General features: G+C 51.3%; 1 protein-coding gene across 4 annotated transcripts in view; it reads left to right on the top strand.

Moving 5' to 3' along the window:
* Nucleotides 1-11,638, top strand: part of Axin2 (axin 2) — a 30,212-nt gene extending 18,574 nt beyond the window's left edge. For all 4 annotated transcript variants that reach the window (XM_034505945.2, XM_034505946.2, XM_076935564.1 and 1 more), the window contains exons 4-11: nucleotides 412-514; nucleotides 2,874-3,014; nucleotides 3,166-3,668; nucleotides 3,911-4,105; nucleotides 4,404-4,634; nucleotides 5,307-5,402; nucleotides 6,760-6,927; nucleotides 10,131-11,638. In XM_034505945.2, the coding sequence (XP_034361836.1) occupies nucleotides 412-514; nucleotides 2,874-3,014; nucleotides 3,166-3,668; nucleotides 3,911-4,105; nucleotides 4,404-4,634; nucleotides 5,307-5,402; nucleotides 6,760-6,927; nucleotides 10,131-10,257 (1,564 nt within the window). In that variant the 3' untranslated portion in view covers nucleotides 10,258-11,638. The remainder of the gene's footprint in view (nucleotides 1-411; nucleotides 515-2,873; nucleotides 3,015-3,165; nucleotides 3,669-3,910; nucleotides 4,106-4,403; nucleotides 4,635-5,306; nucleotides 5,403-6,759; nucleotides 6,928-10,130) is intronic.
* The last annotated feature ends 3,730 nt before the right edge of the window (nucleotides 11,639-15,368 follow it).

Genomic DNA, 15,368 nt, shown 5'->3' with positions numbered 1-15,368 from the left:
TTTATAAAACCGCTGATGAGAAGAAAGTTGGGCATGGCTGAACTTCTGAGCCCATGGGTTTGGTTCCTAACCTGACTCTACAGCCTTTTGCCCTGGCTCTGCTCTCCCAATTGAGACCCATAACAGTCTGCCAGAAGGACCAACGGAGCCCAAGGCTCTTTACTTGAGGACACATAATAAGCCAGCTGGTATTCCTGCTTCTGGGAGAAAGCCAGCTTGCCACTGGTGACAGTGGACAGGGTTTGAAGTTTTGTCTTGCATGGGTCTTTCCCTACGTGATTGCACCTGGAGGTGCATGGCTCATTCCCAGGGAAGTGTGTGACCATTGGCAGAATCTCAGGGAGGGTCATGCAAGTGATGTCACGTGCTGAGATCGCCTTACTGAGCCTGTGGATTTTGTCTTCCCCTTAGAGATGGAATCCCTCCTTACCGCATGGGGAGTAAGAAACAGCTCCAGCGAGAGATGCACCGCAGTGTGAAGGCCAATGGCCAAGTGTCTCTACCTCATTTTCCGGTGAGTATAGATGACAAGACCCCGGTAGTGAGGCCCTAAATCATGACAGGAGCCGGGAGGTGGGGGCAGTGCCGGAGTTCCACTGAGTGAAGGGACAGAAAGGAATGGTCCAGTTGAAGAAATTAAATGGTTCTTTGGGATGTGGTAGTAATGGAGTGATGTTTGATTAGTTCCTGGGTCAAAGAAACAAAACACATTTATCACTAGATGATGGGTTGGTGGGCTCACTGCGTTCCTGCTAGACTGGAAGCTCCCGAAAGCAGGGAGCCCCCAAAGAATTATCTACCTATTTATTCATTCATGCCTGGTATATGTGCGTGAGCTCTTAGCCTGAATGCATGTGTACCATGTGGATGCAGTACTCATAGAGGCCAGAAGAGGGCATCAGATCCCCCGGAACCAGCGTTATAGATGGTTGTGAGCTGTCGTGTGGGTGCTGGGAATTGAATCTGAGTCCTCTGAAAGGGCAACCGGTGCTCTTAACCTCTGACCCCTCTCCACAGCCCGAGTTTTTGTATCTTAGCTTCGGTATTTGGATCTGCTACAGTTCCTGTCATAGACAGGCGCTTGCTAAGTACAGAGTGAATGAGGTTAGGAGAATCTCTGTGTGTTATGTCCTCTGGCCTGCTCACCTTGGAAAGAAAATAGCCTCCTAGGATACTCTGCTTCTCTGCAGAGACTCTGTCTGATGAATGTTGATGGGCGGGGTGTCTAGAAGTGAGGCTTCCTCGAGAATCTTCCTCCCATGGCTGAGGGAGGGTTGCAGGTTCCCCTGGGACCTTACCTCGGAACATATACCCGAGGGCAGTCAGCAGGCTCACCTTGCTCAGTAGTCCCCAGGCCCTTTTCCAGGCTAGGCTCTTTCTACAGCAGCCTGCTACCTAGGCTGCAGGGAGGAGAGAAGAGCATCAGAGCAGGTGTCTCTCTATAAGGCTCTCTCCTGGCAGCTCCAGAGAATCCAGCTGGATCGTGTGGTTGTGTTATATTCAGCAAACCTAACACATCAGACTTGTAGCCCCAGGTCACCTGAGTAGCGTTACAAATCGCAGCTCTCCTTGGAAACTCCTGACACAGACAATGGCAAACTTACCTTGTCTAAAACTAGCATATTAAGATGACTTTGGGGGGTGATTTCTGTGACTCCCCCCCCCCCCCCATACTATAGATGACAAAGACTTGAGTGGGAGAGGAGTGTGTGTTAATGCAAATTCTATTCCTCAAGTCTATAAGTGGGCTGGTTTTGTCCTGGGGTGTGCAAATCAACTTGGGGGGGGGGGGCAGGGAGCGGTTCCCGGAGCCAGCCTTCCTAAGAGCAGCCATCCACACGGGGCCTTCACTTGATGCAGCTAAATGGTCTGTGCTAAGTGGGGCTGGCTCCTCAGCTGGGAGAGCAAGTTGGCTTTCTGCTCTTCTCCACCCCAAAAGAAAAAAGGGCAAAGCAAGAGAGGAGGAGGAAGAAGAAGAAGAGGAGGAGGAGGAACAACAAGTGAAGAGGTGGGGAGGGCAGAGTGGGGGGCCAGATGACAGAGAAAGGACAGAAAGCGGGTGGTAGGGGTTCTCGCTGCTCGCTGCTCTTGGCAGGCTTTCTCGACGCCTCTTTATATTCCGTACTTGGTTTGGAGATGTTCTGTTTTCCCTTGATAGATCAGCTTCAGGCAGCCAAGCTCAGCAGTGCTCTGCTACTAGCCTGCAGCAGCTTTCTTCATTTTCTGTACAAAGAGGAGGAGGAGGGGAGGAGGAGGAAAAAAAAAAAGGAGATGGAACAGTGTTGAGACAACACTACCTCAAAGGTGCCCAGTGTGAGGCCAGGAAATAAATTACCACTTCTTCTCTGATCTGGGGCCGGTGACTCTCCCCTCCCCCCTGCCTCTTTCCAATCTTTTTTTTTTTTTTTTTAATTTTCAACTCCCTTTCTGTTTAGACTCTACTTTTTATTCCTTGAGTTGGTTTCTCTCCCCTCCCCATCTCAGAGGGCTGCCTTTTTTTTTTTTTTTTTTTTTTTTTTTTTTTTTTTTTTTTTTTTTTGATGTTTGACAACAGTCTTTGAAGATTTTCTACTTCAGAGTAGCTACTGATGGGCTGGTTGTACTACAGAGAGAACAAGCAGGGCCTCTCGGAGTGCGACCAACTGCTCCTGCCCAAGGCAAACGCTGGTGGGGACCATGGCTCTCCATGAGGCCACAGAGCTGGTGCATAAAAGTCCTGAGCAGTGCGGGCCGGCTCGCCATCCGCTCTCCACTCAAACACAGGGACCCAGCACTCATCCATGGGCCCCACAAGCTCTGTCCGAGCTGATATGGCCATTGACTGCCTGGCCTGCTAATGGTGCCTGGTTCCTTCCTTCTTCCCACACCCTCAGAGAACCCACCGCCTGCCCAAGGAGATGACGCCTGTGGAACCTGCTGCCTTCGCTGCCGAACTCATCTCCAGGCTGGAGAAGCTCAAACTAGAGCTGGAGAGCCGCCACAGCCTGGAGGAGCGGCTGCAGCAGATCCGTGAGGTAGGACCAGTTTGGGCATCCTCTCCACCCTGTGCATGTGTATGCACACACATGCATGTGCACACGCGTGTGCCAACCCACAGGTGCATGAACCCGGGGAGCGGAAGGGTTGCTTTCTTGCTCACCTCCCCTCTGGATCTTCCATTTCCAGGATGAAGAAAAGGAGGGGTCTGAGCAGGCCCTAAACTCACGGGATGGAGCGCCAGTCCAGCACCCCCTGGCCCTCCTACCCTCTGGCAGCTATGAAGAGGACCCCCAAACCATTTTGGACGACCACCTGTCCAGGGTCCTCAAGACCCCCGGCTGCCAGTCCCCTGGTGTGGGTCGCTACAGCCCACGTTCCCGCTCCCCCGACCACCATCACCACCACCACCATCAGCAGTGTCACGCCCTTGTTCCAACTGGGGGCAAGCTGCCCCCTGTGGCTGCTTGCCCACTCCTTGGAGGCAAGAGCTTCCTGACCAAACAGACGACAAAGCACGTTCACCACCACTACATCCACCACCACGCCGTTCCCAAGACCAAGGAGGAGATCGAGGCAGAAGCCACGCAGAGAGTACGCTGCCTCTGTCCTGGAGGCACAGATTATTACTGCTACTCCAAATGCAAGAGCCACCCGAAGGCTCCAGAGCCCCCGTCTGGGGAGCAGGTTTGGTAAGTCCCGAAGGTGGGGCTTTTCTTCCACCCTGAGTCCTGAGCAGGTGTGACCGGGGGGGGGGGGTTGCTGTCCACGGGGTCTGCCTTAGCTTCCCCGGAGGGGCACAGGCAGAGGTTGTGGTATGGGGTGAGCTAGGTACAGTAGAACTGCCCTCAGTCTACCCTCATGGGATTGCCCAATTCCACGAGTCTTGGGGTTTTAATGAGCTGTTCGAATTGGGTGTTCTTACTCCCTGCAGTGGCAGCAGAGGTGGTACCTTGCCAAAAAGGAATGCAAAGGGCACAGAACCGAGTCTGGCGCTGCCAGCCAGGGAAGGAGGGATGTCCAGTGCAACAGGGGCCCCTCAGCTTCCTGGGGAAGAAGGAGACCGGTCACAGGATGTCTGGCAGTGGATGCTGGAGAGTGAGCGGCAGAGCAAGTCAAAGCCCCATAGGTAAATACCACTCCCCAGGGCTCTGACACAGAGGCGGAGTGGGGACGGCTATTTCTGCAGTCTGTGGAAAGCCAATGTGACTGCCCCTGCCATCTTAGTATTAGACACTGGGCCGAGGAGACCACAAAAATGTCATGTTTTGGCAGCGCCCCTTGTTCGTGTTATGGTAGAGTTATTTTCTTCTCTCTCTCTCTCTCTCTCTCTCTCTCTTTGAGTAGAATAGACAAATTTCTATTGAAGTCACATTTTCCAGTTTTTCTAACCCAGTTTTTCTCCTGCTTTTCCCGTCCTGTTCCAGTGCCCAGAGCATAAGAAAGAGCTACCCATTGGAATCTGCCCGTGCATCTCCAGGCGACCGAGGCAGCCGGCACCATCTGTTGGGGGCCAGCGGACACCCCCGCTCCCTGGCCCGGGCTCACCCATTTACCCAGGACCCTGCAATGCCTCCCCTAACTCCACCCAACACTTTGGCACAGCTGGAGGAAGCCTGCCGCAGGCTGGCAGAGGTGTCAAAGCCCCAGAAGCAGCGGTGAGTGGAAGGGTGGGAGGAGTTCAGAAGGGGGTGAGGTTTGGAGGTGGAGAGGGCAAGGCCCTGGTCTCTCAGACTCCCCCAGGGAAGAATTGCTTCTGGCTGAGTAAATCTCCTCCTCTGCCTCTGGAAGTTGTTCTCTTTGGTTCTGTTCATTTGTTAGTTTAATCAGGGTCGTCAGGAAAGGTCTTCCTACAAGTAGGATGGTTCCATTGTATATCCCATTCCTTAAGTGTCCATACTCACCGGGCAGTGGTGGCACATGCCTTTAATCCCAGCACTTGGGAGGCAGAGGCAGGCGGATTTCTGAGTTCGAGGCCAGCCTGGTCTACAGAGTGAGTTCCAGGACAGCCAGGGCTACACAGAGAAACCCTGTCTCGAAAAACCAAAAAAAAAAAAAAAAAAAAAAAAAAAGTGTCCATACTCCATGGGAGGCGTGTTAGCGTATGTGTAGACGTCAACAGTCTCGAACCCTTTGCCAGCACTTAGATGGCCCCGATGTGGGTTCTTCCAGATTGTTCGTGAGCACAAGGTCTTGTTGAGTCTCTGCAGGGACGGAGGTTGGCTTGGGTCTACATCTGTTCAAGGAGGCCAGACTGTTTTTTCTCTGCTCCTCAGTTGCCATGAGGATGGAGCTCACCTTTTAAATTCTTCACTTTCCTCTACTCTCAGGTGCTGCGTGGCCAGTCAGCAGAGGGACAGGAACCACTCGGCCACTGGGCAGGCAGGAGCCACACCCTTCTCCAACCCAGGCCTGGCTCCAGAAGAGTGAGTGTTTCTCTGGCATACCTGGGATATTTGGAGTGGTTTTACGTTTCAGGAAGTGTCACTATCTGGATGTGTGTGTGGAACTCCATATCTGAACCGACCTTTGTATCCATGCTTAGTGACCAGCAACACTATAGGCAGACGTTGCCATCAGTGAGGATCACGGGACAGCAGCTCCCAAGAATTCCCATGACACAAGGTTCAAAGGGGTCAATGTAGTCAAATGGGCATGAAGCCATTGTCAGAAGGGTAGAGGGGCTGAATCTGGACATGCGCATTACTCTGTAGGACTTAGGAGCTAGCAGGGCTGGACAAGTGTTTGCATCACCCTCAAGCAGGGAAGTGATTCTCTGCTTTTGATGCCACGGATTCCCCAGAAGTCCACCTCCATGATCTGCTTGGAGAAACGTAGAACCTTGACCCAAACTGGGCCATGATTCTTGTTGAAAAGTTGCGCTTGGAGATGGGACTCTGAACCCTGTGCTGTCTACAGGATTTCAAATCTGTCCGAGTTATAGAATGAGCTAGATAAAGTTTTCTTAGCATCTGTCATCCCGAGCCATGGCTAATGTTTTGAGGTCCTGAATAGGGAGGGCTCTTACCTAGACCCTTTCCTTGTTTTAACTGGTGAGCTTCAAGTTTGCCAATTGTCAACATTGGTGGCTTTCATAAAAGACACTCAAAAAACAGAGTAAGTGGCACAGTTAAAGTGAAAGGAGGCGGGGCTGTAACTGAGTTGGTGGAGTGCTTGCCTACCTTCTACCATGCAGCAAGCCTTGGGCTAGCTCCCCAGCACCACAGAAATGCAGGTGGAGGCAGGGTTAGTGAACAGCTGTGATCCCTAGCTCTCTTGAGGTGCAAGAAGGAGGTTGTCTCTGACTGCACAGCAAGTTTGGGGCCAGCCGGGGATACGTGAAACAGGCTCTCCACCTGTAATGTGGCTCTGTGGGCATGATGGGTAGGCCTCCAAGGGATTTGAGTGCACACTGTCCATGAGGAACACTGGCCTGGGCTTGCCTCTGTGGTATTCCCTGCTCTCAGCCAGCCTCATGCAGGCAGTTTCCCAGTACTCTGTCTTCTCTGGTCTTTACTGGTGGGTGCTTGGTTGTTGCTTGTTAGCCAGAAGGAGGCCTCTGAGCACCCCAGATTGAAGGCATTGAGGGGTGTGGTATCTATCAGTTTACAACCAGAAGACAACCACTGGCTCCCTTGTGCTCTGCAGATCTCTTTAGAGGTTTCTCCCTCTGTAACATGAAGGTCCCTCCCCAGACCTCCTTTGTAGACCTCGTGCTGTGTGGCTGTCAGTGTGTATTTGCTTTGCGAGGCTGAGTTTGTGGCATCCTGATTTCTTTTTCAGTCACAAAGAGCCAAAGAAACTGCCAAGTGTCCACGCACTCCAGGCCAGCGAGCTGGTTGTCACCTACTTTTTCTGTGGAGAAGAAATTCCATACAGGAGGATGCTAAAGGCTCAGAGCTTGACCCTGGGCCACTTCAAGGAGCAACTCAGCAAAAAGGGAAATTACAGGTAAAGGTTCCTCTCGTCACCCGCTGCCTTGTCCGCTCTGGGGTTTGCTCAGAACTCAGTGCCCAGCCCCAGAGCTCCTTGCCCTCTGCAAGCCTCGGATGCATTGGGGGCGTGCATTGGGGGAAGCTGACTGAGTACAGTGGGCTGCTGGGCGTCCAGGGTCCTTGTTTTGCTTTTCCCTCCTCACCTCGAACAAGAACAGCTATGGGGGAAAGCTGATGAGAGGGAATGGTTCTCCGGAGATCTAGCCAGGTCTTCTCTTCCAGGTGAACAAGACTGAGGACCAAAGAAAGACACAGCCATCTGTTTATTTATCCATGAGAGCAGGGCCGGGCTATGCAGTGGTGACTCTGCCTCAAATTGCAGACTCTCTTGTCTGTTTGGAGTGGGAACTAATAAGGGAGTCAGAGGCTATGTTGGAAGCTTAGAAAAGTAGAGACCAGGCCCAGGGAGTCACCAGCATCTCCACTGCTCTGCCCTGCGAGGGTGATGCCTGGGTTTGGCAAGTTACCTGTAGCAGCAGCAGCAGCAGCGTTTGTCAGGAACTAAGAAGGGGCTAGGCCTACGGGCACTCGGGGGTGAATAGGGCTGGCCAGTGCTCCCGCTGGTCCTGGGCCTCACTGTCCTCTCCCTGCCACCTGGCCTCCCTGGCAGAGTGGAGGGACCCTTACAAAAGGCACACATTGACCTTGCCAGGTCCTTGAGAGGACTCAAGAGTTAAGGATGAAGAAGGCCTTCTTCCCAAGGCAGCGGATGGCTTTGTCAGTTCACTTAGGACCTGGCCCTGCCTGGAAATGTAGTGTGTGTTCTGCCCATTTTTATGTCCCAGGCGCAGAGCACCAGGCCTGGACAGTGAGGTGAACAAGACACTCAGGGCACCCCAAGGAGGTTTCCCCCCAAGAAGTGTCCTGGGCTCTATATAGAGGTGTAGCCCATGTGTATCCCCAGAACCCAGATGTGACAGAGGAGAGTCTGAAGGATGCTCAGCCTCCAGAGTGGGCCCCTCCCTCCTCAGCGAGGGAGCCCGAATGCAAGATGCTGGGTTAGCCCATCTACCCTCCTGGGCCCTGTTTGACTACACCAGTCATTCTGTCATGGAGTTCTTTTGGTGGCACCAGCAGTGACCTTTTGCAGGGGGAAGGACCAAGACCCTGCAGGTGACAGCTTTCTGGGGTGGCAGGTGTGCAGCTGGGCATAAGTCATCCTCTATTGAAGAGGCCGGTCCGAAAGTTATCAAAGGGTCTGGGGAACAGGCCTGGCTGTTGCCTTTAATCTTGACAGAGACACAGGTGAAGCTAATTACACGAGTAGGCCCCTCCAGGGATTCATTTTGATCTTGGCTTTGACTCGGCCCAACTTTGAGGAGAACTGCAGGTGACCTTCAGGGGGCGAAAGTGTCACAGCGCACTATGTAGCGGCCTACAGGGAAGGGCCTCACTCAGCCGCTCTGGCCACATCTGGCTCTGATTTTTTTTTCCCCCTAAGGCACATTTAATAAGCCTGGCTTTGAAGCTCTGGCCTCCCCTTTAATGCACAAAGACTTGCACAAATGGTCCCCTCTCAAATTCTTTCCTGATTGGATCAGGCTGTGGGAAGGCCCTCCCACCCTCCTTATCTCTGCAGTTGGGCTTGGTGTCCTCCTAGAAATGGGGGTCGGGGTGCAAGAGTACTGTGTCTTCTCCCCATGCTCGCCCAGGACCTTGACCCCCAGCGTTTCAGTTTGTACCCCCAGATCCCACCCTAATGAAAAATACCCCGGTGGGGCCGGGGCCGGGGCTGTGTTGAGTAATCTCCCTGTGGCAGGAGTTCAGAAAGCAAACAGTCTCCCCAGACATGCCAGACGCCATCAGTGCCAGATGTCAGGAGGAGGCAGAGTTTGCCACATGAAGCCTGGTGCTGTGGAAAATGAGGGCAAGGCAGTGTGTTTGAAGTCCTGGGGGTGGGGCCTCGGGAACGTAGCCTCTGTCCCTGCTGGACGAGGTCGCAGTTGTGAAAAGGTCAACGTGTTTGGCCAGAGGTGCCGGGGAAAGCCAGTCCGGCTTGCTAACCGCCGCTGGGGTCAGAGCTGGGGGCCTCAGTATTGGTGTTCACGTCTATTTGGAAAAAGGAGCCCCCTTGCTTCCCTGGCTACCCGCTTTCTCTCCCCTCAGGCTGCCATAAGCATTCTGACCTCTTTCATCATCAGTGCTATCCCCCTTAAGTGCCTGCCCCTGGCTAGGCCCACTTCCGCTCACTCAGCCTCTCAATTCAGTTCATCTGCTCTAAAAAAGAACGACGAGCTCTCAACCTAGGAGGGTTGATTTTTCTTGTTTCCAAGAGAAAGTGCAGAAATGATTCCTCAGCCCTAAACACGGGACAGGATCTTATGTTTTATTGACTCCATGGTTCAATGGGGGGGGGGTGACCTTCTCCCTGGGAGTGGCCTTTATAGGCTGGAAGGGACAATTCACAGGGAAAGCTTAATCCACTCAAGGGGGTTCTCCCTTGCTAGGAACAAGGAAGGATGAGGATTTGTTCTCGGACCTCTGAAAGGCTTGGGGTAGGCCTGGCCCAGGACGTTTGTGCAGAGTGTGAGGGTGTAAGAGGCTCTTGCTTTCGTGTGTACAGTTAGGCCGTCCTTGAAGGAGAGAGATGTTGGAGAGGGTGGAGAGGAGCTTTAATTGAAGGAAGGAGGGGAAGGCCTGAGTGTTGGACCCTTAGCAAGGTAGGGGGAGAGGGGCCAGGGATCCAGGGACAAAAAGGGAGGGTTCCATGCCTGTTCCACATAGGTGGGCCCTGGAGCTGGCCCCTCCTGTCGAGTCTCTGGACTGATGACAGCAGCTAGTCAGCCTTCTACTTCTACAGGCTGAGCAGAGAGTTCCAGGTCCCTGAAGGATCTCCCTGCCCCACCTTGCCACAGAAATGAGGCCTAGGCCCCTGCTCTTTCCATTCTCCTCCCTCAGAGAGATGAGGGAAAGAGAGTGGCTTTGTTGGGCAGCTGGGTGGTGACAATTCTGACTAGAGGCTGACAGGCATAGGCTGCTTCCCGGGAGGGGTGGAGGGTCCTGGCCTTCCTGCCCCCAGAGTGCATCTGCCTGGTTCACCTGGCCAGGTAGGCTGCCCTCATTGATCTGGAGTGGACCATGGTTTGAGGGACACCTGTAAGCTTGGTTCTCCATTGGCAAGAGGATGCCGTCTCAACAGGTTCCCTGTCTTCTCTTAAGGTATTACTTCAAGAAGGCGAGTGATGAGTTTGCCTGTGGAGCAGTCTTTGAGGAGATCTGGGATGACGAGACGGTGCTCCCCATGTACGAAGGCAGGATCCTGGGCAAAGTGGAAAGGATTGACTGAGTGAGCAAGCACCTTGGTGTGCACCACGGAGCTGAAGCCCAGAGACCCGTCTCAGGCCTGCACAACAGCCATGAAATATTTTGAAGGAAAATGAAACCAGTTAAGAAGACAAAGCCTAGGGAGGGACTGGCCCCTGGGCCTTCAGGAGGGCGGGGTGGTTGATTTCAGTATCCATGAGCTGGGTACTGAGATCAGAAAAGCCTGAACTATTTATTCAAAACATGACCACTCTGGGCTATAGAAGATGCTGAGTGTGTTGAGAGACTGCCATACATAATAGATGACTTCCTAGGGCTCTGAAATTCATAGACTAAGAGAAAACTGTGTATAGCTTGCCCGAACAGGAGTCCTTACTGATATTTATTGAACAGTCGATTCCCCTACCCGCCCCCCTTCCCCCCTAACCCCCAGTTTATGCTGCTTTAAACTTGGAAGTGGGAGAGAGAAGTTTGGATTGCTGTCTACGCTTAGGAGCCAAGCTGGGAATGCATTAATCATTTCTTCGTTAACAGAGGAATCTGCTCTGCATGGCATTTCTCCAAGTGAAGACAGGCTCCTTTTTTTTTTTTTTTTTTTTTTTTTAAATGGTGCCCACCCATCAACACATGCAGAAATCGGTCACCCCCAACTGACCCCACCCTGGCCATGCTGCTCTGCTGTCACAGAAGTCCTGAGGGTTGGTTGTGACAGCGTCTTCACCACTTTGGGAATGTTGTGTTGGGTGGGGACCATCCGTAGTGGGGAAGCCTTCACCCTGGAGCCAGAGGCTACACCGTCTTCGTAGCTTCCCCTCACTGAGTCCTGGAGCTCCTCATGGCCCTTTCAGTTCAAGCTAGTGGAGGTTCCTTGCTCTCTTAAAATCAGTCTCCAGATTATGGCCATCAGGAATCCACCCTCGCCCACCTGACCCTGCGAGGGCACGGGCACCTAGCAGCACCTCTCCTCCGTTATCTCCCCCTTGGCGCTCACTCGCTCGCTCGCTCACTCATTTGGGTTTGTGTTAAGTTAATCTGTATGTCTTGTTTGCCAGCGGTCCCTGTACTGTAGGCCTGTGTAGTGTAGGGCAGAGCGTTCACCCACTGGCTAGTGCTTGACTTGGGAATCAGTACAGTACCTGTACAGGCACGGGGACCCGCTCCGTGCACCGCCCTATATTCAGGGCTCAAGCTGTCCCTTGGTTTTTGAAAGGGGTTTATGTATAAATATATTTTATGCCTTTTTATTACAAGTCTTGTTACTCAATGACTTTTGTCATGGCATTTTGTTCTACTTAGACTGTAAATTATGCATTATAAAGAGTTCATTTAAAGAAAATTACTTGGTACAATAATTATTGTAATTAAGAGATGTAGCCTTTATTAAAATTTTATATTTTTCAAAATGTCAGCCTCATCTTTGGATTCCCCCCAGGGTGGGAGTGGGACCAGGGAACCCATTTTGTACGGGAATATCTGGGCATGGCTTCCCCTTGCTTAAGCTTGGCTCTGAGGGGCCTGGCCTGCATCAAAGCACGGGTCAGTTGCACAGATCTGGTTGAGGTTGTCTTCTCATGAGGCAACTGTGTTGGAGACTTTGTTTCCCACCTGGCAGAGTGGTCTTCTCAGTGCTGGGTAAAAAGCCTCTAGAAGTAAGCTAGTAGTCAAGGGGTGGCCGTCCAAGGCTGCCCGCCCTCTGTCCTGGGAACGGATGGCCTCAGGTCATCTCCAGGCACCATCTAGGTTCTGGGCAGGTCAAGTGTTGGCAACAATCTTGGGTCCTCAGCAGGAGGGAGACAAGAAGAGCACCTTGCCATTTGGTGGACAGATAGCTACATGTTGCATGACCTTGCACATGGGCTAGCCCATTTGGTGGACAGATAGCTACATGTTGCATGACCTTGCACATGGGCTAGCCTCTGCTCAGCCATGTGTTCCCTGCATATGCTCAGAAAGCCAGGCTGAGGCATTAGACAGTCCACTTGAAGTCCTACAAGGTGAACTTTTAAGAGGTCTAACGATGGGCTGTGGTGTAGCTCCTTGGTATAGCTCTGTTAGGCATGAATAGGCCCTGGGTTCCATCCTCAGCACCAGATGGGGCATGAATCTCATGACGCTTGGTCTTTGTTGGCTTCCTGTTGCTTTCTCTTCCCATTAGACTTAGCAGTGGGTCACATCGGGACTTCTTGACAATTGGTGTTTGGGCCGAATGAATGAAGATGGATCCTTGTGCAGGTATAGGTTGGACAGGTGTGATGCTCTGGTGGAGGCTGGAGGATCCTTCTGGGTCTTTCTAAGAAGGAGAGGTAGGCTCTGTATTTCCAGAGGTGGTCAGTTTTCTTCATCTTCAAGCTTTTGATTCACCCATTGAAGGGAAGGAGGAGGCAAAAATGGCTTAAGACCCAGGTTTGAGTCTCAGCACCACTGCCTTCCAGGTGAGTGCCTCGTCTGGCACCCATTGCATGGGAGGAATATATCTGGGGTACTTGGTTGGTCAGTCAGGTTTCTGCCTCTTTGTTCTTAAGTCTTATTTATTGTGGTAAGAACGGTAACATTAATTACACAGCCTCGACTTTTCAAGTGCACAGGCTTACTAAGCATATTAGTGACAATATTGTCCAATTAGAATTTCTATGTTGTTGTATCTACTTGTGTGTGCAGACGTGTATCTGCCCGTGGAGGCCAGAGGTCAGGTGTCCTGCTCCATCAGTCCACCCTCTCTTGAGATGATTCCTCACTGAACTTGGAGCTGTGCTGGCAGCCAGCAAGTCCCAGTGTGATCCTCCTCCCTCCGTCCCTCACGGTGTTAGGGTTCCAGGCACGTGTGCACATACTTGGCTTTCTACCTGGTCGCTGAGATCTGAACTCAAGTTTTCATGTTGTAAAGCAAGAGCTTTGACCCTCTGTGCCATCCCCCAGCCCTGGAATTCCTCACCCTGAATAGTTAAGGCTTTGCGATTACTGGATGCCAGATCACCTGCCCTCCTCTGACCACAACTACCGTGTTACTCCAACTGTTCTTTAGATTATTTTATGTGTGTGAAGACGTATGTGCACCACATGCATGCCTGGTGCCCAGAAGTCAGAAGAGGGCATCAATTATGGATGGTGTGAACTACTATGTAGATGCTGGGTATCAATCCTGGGCCTTTGTCGGAGCAGCAGATGGTCCTTAGCCTCTGAGCCGCCATCTCTCCTCTATGACTACTTCTAAGTGGAATCACGTGACCCATATTTATCCTGTGACTAAAATGCTTGGTGTGTGGTCCCTGGGACTTACTCATGTCACACTGTCATCTCATTTTTGATTACTGAGCAGTATTCATTGTGTGCACACCGTACATTTTCTCTAGCTTCCCATACAGCAGTGGGCATTTAGGCTGATCCCACATCCTGGCTCTTGTAATCAGTCCACTAAACACAGGGCTTCAGATAACTTATTGAGATCTTGATTTTATTATCTTTTGATATAAATCTCCAAAAGTGACTGTTGCTTTTTTAAAAATATTTATTTATTTATTTATTTATGGTTTTTTTCGAGACAGGGTTTCTCTGTGTAGCCCTGGCTGTCCTGGAACTCACTCTGTAGATCAGGCTGGTCTTGAACTCAGAAATCCACCTGTCTCTGCCTCCCAAGTGCTGGGATTAAAGGCGTGCACCACCACCGCCCGGCCCTTTTTTTTTTTTTTTTTTTTTTTTTTTTTTAAATAAATTCCCATGCTGTTTTCCAAAGTGGTTCCACCATTTACTTTTCTGTGACAAGCATACAGGACTTCCAAATTCCCCATGTGCTCACCAACACTTGCCTTTTTTATTTTATTTGTGTGTGTGTGTGTGTGTGTGTGTGTATGTGTGTGTGTGTATGCTTGCATGTGTGTATCTCTCTGTGTGTGAGAATGTGTGTGTCTGATATGCATGTGTGAGTGTGGCACCTGAGTCATGATGAGTGAGAACTACGTGTGCACATGCAGGAGCATGCAAGTGTATGTGTGCACATGTGCATCTGTGCATGTGTACATGCATGTCTGTACATGTACGTGTGTGTGTGTGTGTGTGTGTGATAATGCATGTATATGTGTGGCATACACACCATGAGTAAGGGACAGTGTGTGTGTGTGTGTGTGTGTGTGTGTGTGAGAGAGAGAGAGAGAGAGAGAGAGAGAGTGTGTGTGTGTGTGTGTGTGTGTGTGTGGCACATGTGCCATGATGACGGAGAGGACAACTTTTGGAAGCCAAGTCTCCTCTTCCAGCCGTTATGAGGCAGGTTCTCCCCTGTCACTTCCATGTGGCACACTCCAGGCTGACTCCCCTTCAAGCTTCCAGACAACTCTTTTGTGGCTACCTCCTATCTCTCCTTACCAGAGCTGCCACTACAGAGAGTGTGTACTGTGCCCAGACAGAATCTCACTGTGTAGCCTCAGCTGTCCTGGAACTCACTATGTAGACCAGGCTGGCCTTGAACTCACCTGGATCTGACTCCCCAGTGCTGAGATTAACAGTGTATACCATCACATCTGGCACACCGAGATGCAAGTTCTGGGGACTGAACTCCGGTCATCATGCTCACCCACTGAGCATTTCACTGGCCCTTTCTGTTTTCTTAGCAGCCATTCTAACAGGTATGAGAAAACAGCCTCATTTGCATGTCCCTGGAGGTTGGTGGCATCAATCTGTCCTATACATATTGACCATTTCTATGTCTTTGGAGACATCTCTTTAAACTTTAGAACAATTTTATTTTAAAATTTCCTTATTATTTTAAATACATGTGTGTTTAGCCTGTGTGTGTGTGTGTGTACCATGTGTGTACCTTTTCAGATGGAAGAAGGCCCGAAATTACTTAATGTACAGTTATGAACCACCATGTGTTATGGGAGCTTCAGGGGGGAGGCTTGCAGGTCAGTTCCAGCTGGATTCCTCCAATTCTTATGTTCAGAGTGTGTGTGTCTTCAGCAGTGGTTACATCTTCACGTTATGGGACGCAGCTAAGGGCAGTGACAATAGCCTGTTTTGGTTTTTGGGGGGCTCTTGAACCATCCCACCCCAACCAACTACTCAAAGGGAGGCTTACCATGAATGCCATTGGAGGTTCTGTTAGTCTGTCTGTGGCTCTTGTGAGACATTTCATCACTCTGT

Source organism: Arvicanthis niloticus, chromosome 6, assembly GCF_011762505.2.
Source record: "Arvicanthis niloticus isolate mArvNil1 chromosome 6, mArvNil1.pat.X, whole genome shotgun sequence".
NCBI classification, from domain to species: Eukaryota; Metazoa; Chordata; class Mammalia; order Rodentia; family Muridae; genus Arvicanthis; species Arvicanthis niloticus.
This window is presented reverse-complemented; position numbering and strand designations above follow the sequence as displayed.